At 43.1% G+C, this 10,281-nt stretch overlaps 1 protein-coding gene across 7 annotated transcripts in view; it reads left to right on the forward strand.

Annotated features, from left to right (window-relative positions):
* The window catches only part of npas1 (neuronal PAS domain protein 1), a 60,115-nt gene extending 50,957 nt beyond the window's left edge, over window positions 1-9,158 (forward strand). For all 7 annotated transcript variants that reach the window (XM_035623589.2, XM_035623591.2, XM_035623588.2 and 4 more), the window contains 7 exons: window positions 2,542-2,716; window positions 2,910-3,022; window positions 3,409-3,605; window positions 3,754-3,860; window positions 4,111-4,258; window positions 5,625-5,737; window positions 5,853-9,158. In XM_035623589.2, coding sequence (XP_035479482.1) covers window positions 2,542-2,716; window positions 2,910-3,022; window positions 3,409-3,605; window positions 3,754-3,860; window positions 4,111-4,258; window positions 5,625-5,737; window positions 5,853-6,940 — 1,941 coding nt within the window. In that variant the 3' untranslated portion in view covers window positions 6,941-9,158. The remainder of the gene's footprint in view (window positions 1-2,541; window positions 2,717-2,909; window positions 3,023-3,408; window positions 3,606-3,753; window positions 3,861-4,110; window positions 4,259-5,624; window positions 5,738-5,852) is intronic.
* Window positions 9,159-10,281: the final 1,123 nt, after the last annotated feature.

A 10,281-nucleotide genomic window follows, 5' to 3' on the forward strand; every position in this document is an offset into this window, starting at 1 on the left:
TCCCTCCTGCCAGTGATGGAGTGATATTATTCGGATAGGTCTTAAGCCTAGTAAAGCCCATAAGGACCTGTTTGTCTCTCTACCTTGTTTTCCAATACCACGGGGCCAGGGGATTGTGTCTCTTTAACATGGCTGGTCCAGTGTTCTGAGCAGAGGTAAATTTAGTCCTTGTTTGTAAAAAAAATGACAAGAATTCCCTGTGCAGAAGAATTGCTATTTATGAAATACAGACACCTTAACCATAGATAGATAGGTAGACGGATAGATACAAACAGATATGATCAAGGAATAAAAGAAACCAAACCTTGTCCTTTTCAGTTTTGTCAGTTTTGATGTCGGAGTCAAAGGGAATGCGGCAGAAAAATTCTGTACCTTATAAATACACTGCTGATATTTTATCTGCATCGTGAAGAAAAGAAAGATCGGGAAAAAAAACACTTACCTGTAAAATCAGTTTTTGTTAAGCCGTCCAGGTATCCCCTTCACAACACAGCAGTTTTACATTTAGGGCCCTAGACATTATGGACCTGTACATTTAAAGGATATTTTATAGAATGAAACAGAAATTGCTGTTAAATTTTTAAACTGCTAAGTGTGTCATTTTTCTTGAAACCATCTATGTCAATTGATGATGACATATGCGGCTAATCACTGTAATGCAAAATCTTCTTCATTCAACTTTATGCGGATATAATTATTTGTTTCTAAATAAAATAAAAATGTGTCAAATGAAAATGTGAAGACACTTTGGAAAGTGTCACTCATAGTGATGAACCTGCAGAGGATTGTTCCCATGGAAGGCGAGTTTTATAGCAAGCTTCAGGGCAAAATGTCCTGTTTTTGTTCCCTCACCACCACAGGAGACGTTTTCAGTGAAAAACCTCTACCTGCTCAGACGGACAGGGTTAGTGACTTGTTGGTGAGCATAGTCAGAAATCCTCAGTTTATCAGTTGAAGACCCAGACATTTGCCTCTGGAGTTGCCAGGGACAGAAAACTGAGCTCAACGACGGTGACTGTTGGCCTTTCGTTCACCAGGTGACCAAATAAGTGATAACAGTGCTCCAGAACTGCTGGATGTTTGATTTGTCAATTTAAAATGTGGACTTTTTTACGCTGCTGAAAATCATATTTCTGTTATGCCCCCAAGCTCAAAAAGTCACTAAAAACTGTTTAAATAGATTTACAGGGAGAGAAACGAAGACAAAAAGTTATACAAACACTGAAAAAAAGCTCCTAAACATAATGTTTTGCAAATTACAAGAAATTGGACAATTGCATTTTTATTTGCATTCTGAACATGCATTTCATGTGCACTTTATGTTTGTCAGAATAGGTTCATAGGCCAGTATATCCAGTTTGTAGGAAACCAAATTCAAATGGTGCCAATCAGATTTAATAATAATATCCTATTACAGGTGGCAATATTCATAAAAAAGCACCCCCCAGAGATAAAGCCCAGCATGTCTGGGACCAAGAACCATCTCTTATTCTCCCTCACCCAGTGGGGTTCCCTCCATCTTTACCCCTCTCTGTTCAGGGCGCTCATTCCTCCGCTCCCACCTTCCCTGTTCCCCTTCTTCTTCTCCCCGGCTGTGATGTCCTTGAGGGCCTGCTGAAGCTCCCATAAAGCCTGTAGTAAATGGCTCTAATCCGGTAATAAATGGCTGTGTCCTACAGACAAGGGTGTGAGGCTGCTGCAGCCACGGCTTTATCAGATGGAATGGTATAGGCACACGCATGCACAGACGCACACACTCATTCGCAGATGTAATGGAAGCTGCATACATGTGTGTAAGCATGCATACTCTCGCTCTCCCTCTCCCCTGTTCTGTTTCTCCATCTCTCTTTCAGGCTCACAATCATTTATACAGGTTCAGATGGAATCACACCTGCTCCAATTCTGGTGCTTTTATGGATTCCATGCAAGAGCGGCGCCATTATAACCTTTAAATGATTAGAGATGCGACTATGATGCATTATGATGATAGGATCATATAGAGCTGTTGCACTGCTCTTTATGCCTGCCGGGATAGAATGTAACTGAATGAAGGAGCAGGGAGGGACACGGGGAATAATAATAAGAATAGTAATGTGACCTTTGGAGATACTTTGAGTTCACCTGTTTTTAATCAGCAAATACAATTGATTTTTAACTCCCCTGGTTTTATTTGTGTAATACTGTAGTCACTCGGTCCTCCAAGACTGGACTTGGAGTGGTGTGTGTGTGTGTGTGTGTGTGTGTGTGTGTGTGTGTGTGTGTGTGTGTGTGTGTGTGTGTGTGTGTGTGTGTGTGTGTGTGTGTGTGTGTGTGTGTGTGTGTGTGTGTGTGTGTGTGTGTGTGTGTGTGCGGGAATGTCTTACAACCTCGACACTCCTTGTTGAGTTGTTACCCCGAGCAGCGCTTTCATTTTCCTGTCATAACGTTTATTGATTTACTTTTTTTTTTTTTTTTACTGTGTGTATGTGTGTACACAGGCTCATGTGTAGGTATTTGTGCTCGAAGCTCCTGTTTTTGATTATCGTATTTGTTTCTCTCCAGGTGGAGCTGACCGGCAGCAGCGTGTTCGACTATATACACCCAGCGGACCACGTCGAGATGGCCGAGCGACTGGGAATCAGGCCGCATCTGAGGGCCGAGGCCGGCTGCCACACAGCTCCTGAGAGCGCCTCCAGCTCCGCATCCGCCTCCTCGCTGGCTGGTACCCCAGAGCCCGGTACTGATTACACTGTCAATTTAGAGAGAATACTGAAATGAAATATAAGGGAAAAAAAGATTATTATGTACATTAACATTCACTGTACTCAAATTTTATAGTCAAAACAACGAAAATAAAATCAAATTAGGGAATCTTTAACACATTTACTGCGTAGTTATTTTTGTTTTACCTCTTCTTCTCAAATCCTCAGCTCCATCCAGTCCTCACTCTCCTGCTGACGAACCTCCTGATCGCGGCTTCTTTATCCGCATGAAGTCCACGCTCACCAAAAGAGGCCTGCATGTCAAGTCTTCTGGATACAAGGTCAGCATACAATTCATCATTATTTGAAAACATACCTTGTATTAATTAATCATTCCCCTCTTGTTTTAATGCATGTCTTTTTTGTTTTGTGCATCCAGTAATTTATTAACTTATTTCACACTGGACCGCTGCAAATAACACAGTTTACTGCACTCGCTGCTGTAACACCAGCATTATTTAGCTTAGAATATTACATTGTATTTATGTTTATGTGAAATGTAAATTGCTGAATATTATATTTCTGAGTTCCGCATATTGTTACTGTAAGTTTTTTCGTCCTGTCTCGCAATGCATCGGCCAACTTCAAATTCCAACATTCTTATTTTATCCTGCAAAAATGGCCTCACGTGTAAGGAGTCCACACTGTCTCGTCTTCTGTTTGTCAGGTGATCCATGTGACAGGGCGAATACGCTGCCGTCCTGCACTGGTGCCGGGCTCCACGCGGTCAGTGCGTCGTCCGCTGGGTTTGGTGGCACTGGCGCACACACTCCCGCCCTCCACCCTTAATGAAGTCCGCATGGAGAGCCAGATGTTCGTCTTCCGCGTGAACATGGACCTACAGGTCACGTATTGTGAGAACAGGTGAGGGCTTTGTGTATGAATAATGTCAGAGGAATGGCAATTTTTTTTTTTTTTCTAAATGAGTTAATCATTAATCATAGTCTGTTAGCTGGTGGTTTTATAAGATTCTTCAGCTTCTGATTTGCTTCTTTGTGGCTTTTCTTCACAGGATCTCAGAGTACATGGATCTGACCCCAGCAGAGGTGGTGGGACATACCTGTTACCACTTTATCCATGTAGAAGACCTAGAAAACCTGAGGCAGAGCCATGAGGACTGTAAGTTACCTCCAGAGGCACATGCTGTATATAAAATTGATCCCCACCCCCTCATTTTACACATGGTCTGAAACTGGGGAGCTCAGGGGCTCAAAGAGCCTGTTGAAACCTCATTCAGTCCTGTAGTTGAAGGCGCCCTCTGCTGCCACCATCCTGTACTGCCAAACCAATTACCGGCTCCTTTTCTGTCCTTCTCCTCTCGACCTGTTGAACACATCTTTCTTTGCATCTTCCACCGGTCTCCTGCCAGTGCTGAGGAAAGGCCAGGTAGTGACGGGTTACTATCGTTGGCTCCAGAGGAGAGGAGGCTACCTGTGGATCCAGTCCAATGCCACTGTCTCCATCAACCACAAAGCCCCCCACGAACGCAACATCATCTGGGTCAACTATGTCCTGAGGTCAGCAGAACCACATCAGAGCCACAATCTGTTCTCCAGACCGCCGATATGTTCCCAGTTTATATGTGCTGGCACCATACTGTGAGCAGAGATCCTTTGAAGGGATAGATGATGAAATGCAGAGGGATTACTGGAAGTTTCACGCCCTGCAACATGAGAGAAAACTGATGAGGATACTTAATACAAAATAGTGACATCAAAGTGAAGCACATTACCAGGGCCTATTAAAGTTCCTACGCACTTCAATTTTTTATATAAATACTCGAAAGATAAAAATTCTATTTAAATCTTGAGATGACTCAAAAGTGTTGGTCAACTTCAGATTTTACGTTTTGTAGATTTTAAATGAATAAAAAAGAAATAATAATAATTTGCCCTAAAAACAGATATGGGCAGGGAATCTCACATAATTTTATTTTCTGGCTTCCCAATTATTATTACTGTTATCATGACAAATACATACATTTTAAAAGTAATTCATTAATTTGACTAAACCCCAAGCTTTATAAGCTTTCACAGTGTGTAATTTTATCATAAGCTGTGTGACTTTTTTTCACAAATTTGATTATGCTTAAATTTAATGCTCAATGTCGTGTCATTTTAATTAAGTTGAAGGCTTTGTTCATTGTCTACACAGACACAACGACTTCAGGTTAACATGAAAAAATATGCTTTTTCCCTCATTTCCCTCTTGTACAGATACACATACAGACACTGATTCAAATATACTCACAAGACACATGCACACATTGTGTGAGCGAACACACACACACACACACACACACACACAGAACATAACAAAATGTGTGCACAGCGACACAGCATTTAGACAAAAACAAGAGGCTGAATTTCAATACTAATTGGACTGAAGCTATATAATTACAACAAATGGATGTCAGAATTTTGGGGCTGAATGGTGTTTTAGTTAATTAATGCTGTAATTACAAGAGCTCATTAACTTCTCCAACAGCCTCTTCCTTGTCTGGGCTTAACTGTGTATCGGTGGGCTGCTGAGCGGGGCATTGTGTGTGTGTGTGTGTGTGTGTGTGTGTGTGTGTGTGTGTGTGTGTGTGTGTGTGTGTGTGCGTGAGTGTGAGTGTGTTGCAAGGCAGTTGTTTGGAGGATTGGGTGTGTGGTAGATTGAGGTTAGAGGCGTGTGAGGCAGTCTGGCTATTGGAGGTTGCTATTAGGCTGATTATATGTTGTTTGCATCTCTAAGTATTAACTGAAATCAGCACAGCACTAGTGGAGTTTTTTAAGGCTGTAAGTGGCAGATGATTATTTGTGTTGTATTCTAACTGTGTGTCCACTTTCTCTCCCTCCCTTTTCCATTTTCACATCTATTCATCCATTCCTGTCCATCCAGTCGAACAGAGTTGCCCGACACTCCCCTGGATCTACTCCAGCTACCTGAGGGCGTACGAGCAGAAAGACTTCGAGTTAGCGCCTCTCCCGCTAACAGCTCCCCACAGGGCCGTGGTAGGATGCTTCACACACACCTATACACAGTCTGACCTCCCTAATAAGCCCACTAACCCATAGAAACAGCTGCCTTTGTGTCTGTTTACCATAAAAATCTCACTTCCTCCCGCAGGTTCACAATCAGCGAAGGGCTCGGCGGGGAAGAGTGACCCCGACACTAAAGGAAGAGAGAAATTCACTGCCGCTACGATCCAATCAGAGGACAGGAGGAAGCGCCTTCTGAGGTCCGACCCGGAGGGGGCTCCTCCCGAAAACCGTCGCAGACTGGAGGAACTCCGTCACGTGGAGGAGAGCGTATCAGCCTCCTCAGACCTGGCGAGTGAAAGTGAGGGGGAGGAGGACGAAGAAATGGAGTGGGACCAGGGGGGAGACAGTGACCGATTGAAACTGGAAGACGGAGGAGGTAAACAGAGTAGGGAAGGAGACACCCCGACTAGAGGGGAGAGAGGAGGGAGGGCACACAACGGCCGGGCTGTGATACAACAGCTGAAGAGTGTAGTGACCCCCTCCCCCCTGTCGGGCAGCCCCAGCATCAAGACTGAGCATGACTCCCTGACCACCGGGGGTCGTTGGGGGTCCCACACACAAACCTCCACCTCACACAACACCCAGCATCAGCCCTCACATGCACATACTCCCTCCAGCAGTCTCAACGGCGACAGCCCCACCACCCCAATCCCCGACTCTTCTTCCAGCAGTGAAGCCCCTCCGAAAGGTTTGTTCACTCCCCCATCCCCTGCGTTGTCCCCGGCCATGTCTGTGTCCTCCCCGCTACCCCGTGAGGAGAGGGCTGTGTCAGGCGTGGTCAGTCGGGGCAGTGGTGGTGTCGGCGGTGCAGGTTGTGGTCCGGACTTTGAACTGCTCCAGAGACTGGCTGCAGGCGGTGCTGCGGGGCGGGTCCTCTTTCACCCCCTTGCCCTCGGACCACAGGGCCCTCAGAGCCTCTATGCCCCCAGCACTATCCGCTACGCTCCACCTGAGCTGCCTCCCTCCCACCATCACAGCGCGGGACACAGTGACGGCCTGCAGCTACGCTCAGACCACCACAAGGGACCCCCGCCAGCCTTCTTCCCCCACCTACAGCGGCTGGCCGGCCTGCCACCCTTCAGTGGTTTCTCCCCGTCTGACAGCCCTTTCTCCTCCGGCCTGCCATTCTGTATGAATGGACTGAGGGGGGCTGCAGGCTCTGAGGAGGACTGAGAGTCAAAAGGGGAGGAGGTGAGCGGAGAAGATAAAAATGAAGGATGGAGCGGGGCGACGGAACAGAAAGAGAGACATTGAAAAGGGCAGGACAGACAGAAGTGGCAGGACATTAAGCCTCTAAGGACATTACTAATTGGACAATGAGTTGAATAACTGAGATCTAAAGTATGTGACAAGTCGCTGCCGTGGGGAATTATTGTGTCAGTTGTGGACAAGTGACAGTGGTTCTCAAAGAAAATGGGACATGGAAACTTTTGACTGGTTGTCCCTCAAGACTTTTCTTCTCTACAACAATAATGAACTCTGCTCTGTGTCTTTCTCTAGATGACTGTGTTGATTGCCGTGTCTCTTCCACTCAGAGAAGCCATATTGTATATAGAGACAAAAACCATAAAGACCCTCAGCTCACACCTCACTGTCACCTCCCAATTAACCCAATTAACTCTGAAGACAGTAGAAAGAAGTGGACACTTGTCTGTAGGAATGAAAGTGACTTTTGAATATACATTTTTATTATTGCAGTATCATACAAATCACCTCTTTCACTGAGATCCAGGTGAGAATTTGATTATAGTGTTTCCCATAAAATAGATGGAGACAGCCCTCTGGGGGGGTTTTGTATTGAGATTCAAAATAATGATAATTTAAAAAGAAATCCAAGTTTTCATCAGTCAGCCATACTTAAAGCACACTGTTGGGATAAAGATATGAATAATGTAGTCCCATACATTCCACTATATATAAAGGAAGACAATGCAATGCAGACTGGATGGTATTTCTGTTGTCTGATTATAGGAATTTAATTTGTTTACCTGAGTATTAATTATAGTATATTCCATATGATGCTACGATTGTGTTTGTGTATAAAAGCCATATTCTTGTTTTCTTATGTTTTTTAATGTTTTTTTGAATTTATTTTTGAACCAGATAAAACAGACGGAAGAATGGTGTGAACAATGTGTCTAGACAGACAAAATAACATAGTTTTATTGGACGCACAATGTTTTTTTTAGTTATAATTCTCAAAAAAAAAAAGGCATTTCTGAAAAATGTTTTTAGGAGGAGGAATGGTGCTGGACAAAAGTGTTTTATCATCATTTCTGTGTTTCTCTGAGCACTTACTGGAATTTGTTCTGGTGTGAACTCAAAGCACTTCATCACGTAACGCTCGCTATGTGATCCTGTTAAAACAGAAAACAATGCAAGAGTGGTCACTAATATCTCAGCCCGACCACAGTGTCGTAGAGAGGATAGATGCTCATTAAAAAAAAAAAAAGACCATGTGTGGTCATTAAAAGACGACCAATAGAGGTCTATAAAAATAACCAGAACTATTCTGATATTGGTGTCAATTCAATTCAGTCAAATCGAAATAACGTTTTAAATTAAAAAGTCGAAAAGTATAAAACACTTTAAATCTCTATTTCGCACTGATTGATTGGAATTCATCTCAGGACTGTAATAAAATGATTAAAACACTTTTATATGAAAATAAATAAGTGCTGCAAGTATTTCATGTCCCATTTGAACTGAGGTGAGTCACAAACAATTTGGTTATTGTCTGAAATACTCCAATGCAATATTTAATATTTGAAAATGTGACAATTTTTTGCTTAATGAAGACGCAAGTATTATTGAAAAAAAATAGTATTGTCACATTTTAAACAAAATTAAACAATTATATAGGCACTTGGAAAGAAAAGATCACATGATTTTCTAGCACTTTGAGTAAAGTCCTTCAAAATTATCAATATACACCAGAATTTATATGATCTGTTGAATAACAAGTCTTCAGAACGAGAATTCCTCCACGTTGAGTTTATGGTTCTCTGTCTGATCAGAGGGCTCAGATGTTCTGATGTCTGACGGGGGGGAAAAAGAAAGAAAAAACATTTGTAATTGTTCAAATCCAATGTGCACTACACACCCATACTGTAGCTGTCAAATACAAATCTGTGTGGGCGAGCGCACATATTCTCGGGTGTTTAACGGTGTCGTGTGCGTATGAATGCGGGCGTGTGCGTTTGCTTGTACAAGCGTGTGGGTTTTTTTTATTGAATAGCTACCCCCTTGCCCATCACTGTGAATCTAATGTTATCCTTCCATCTCTGTGAATACACCACCCACATCAAATAAAATGAACACATGTAAAAAGAAAAGCAGTGATACAGATGACGATAACAATAAAGTATTCCAGTAGAGGAGCACAACTCAACGCTTTGTTGTATCTTTCTTGCTTATTTACAACACATGAATTCACCAATTAAGATAATTTAAATTGCATGGTTCTATTTATTTATAATATACGCAATTGGAGTTATATATGATTCAAAACAGATCAATGAGTTTGTTTCTACATATATTATTTGTATACTTGTATTTCAGGTATTATACAGACATCAATATACAGCCTTTCACTATTTTTGTGAGAGTAACACAGATTCGTAACGCACACCAGAGTGACATAACACACACACTATTAATTCCTAATAATAAAAAAAAAATGTGGAGCAGGTGAGATTGACCTCGACATGCGGCAGGCCGACGTTTGAGTGTGTCGGATTCAACAAAGACGTCGCCATAAATTGGTCTGAAATGAGCACAGAGTGCATGGAGAGTGTCTCACTTATGAAAAACTATATGCAGGCATGGATCACGGTGTGTGTGTGTGTGTGTGTGTGTATACATTGGTGGTTTGCTCGTGTGTATGTGTGTGTGCATCTCCATGAATTTGCGAGTGTGTGTGTGTTGTCTGAAGCAGCCCCAGGGAGGGGCTCTGACATTGAAGACGGGTTAAATCCTGTTTTACATTCAAGTGGCAGGCCCTAGTTCATTAGAGTGAGGATCATTCCTCCTCAAGACCAAAGGAAGCGCATACTAAACAAGAGCAGTTGTTGGGGAGAAAATGCCATTGTACGTGCAAAACTGAATGCACTGTATGAGCGTGTGCACTGATGTGCAGTGAGATGAGCTGCAAAGTAACCTCTGGTTTCTTCTTCATCTCTTCTTTTCTTGCAGAGTACTGTCTGTACATGGCAAAGAAAAGGTGCCGCTTGTACAGTTGAAACTAAATCGCACACCATTTGCGTCAATGTGAGTGTGTGAGTGTGTGTGTGTGTGTGTGTGTGTGTGTGTGTGTGTGTGTGTGTGTGTGTGTGTGTGTGTGTGTGTGTGTGTGTGTGTGTGTGTGTGTGTGTGTGTGTGTCATAGCAGCTCGCCCGACTGTCTTCTACTCAGCCTGTCAGTGAGTCACCCATACGCCCTCTCTGTCACTGACTGTGATGGCTTATCTTACCCCCTGAATTGGAGTCGTGCTCCCGGGGGAAATACCTTAGCAC

The sequence above is a fragment of the Scophthalmus maximus genome, chromosome 11 (assembly GCF_022379125.1).
Source record: "Scophthalmus maximus strain ysfricsl-2021 chromosome 11, ASM2237912v1, whole genome shotgun sequence".
NCBI lineage: Eukaryota > Metazoa > Chordata > Actinopteri > Pleuronectiformes > Scophthalmidae > Scophthalmus > Scophthalmus maximus.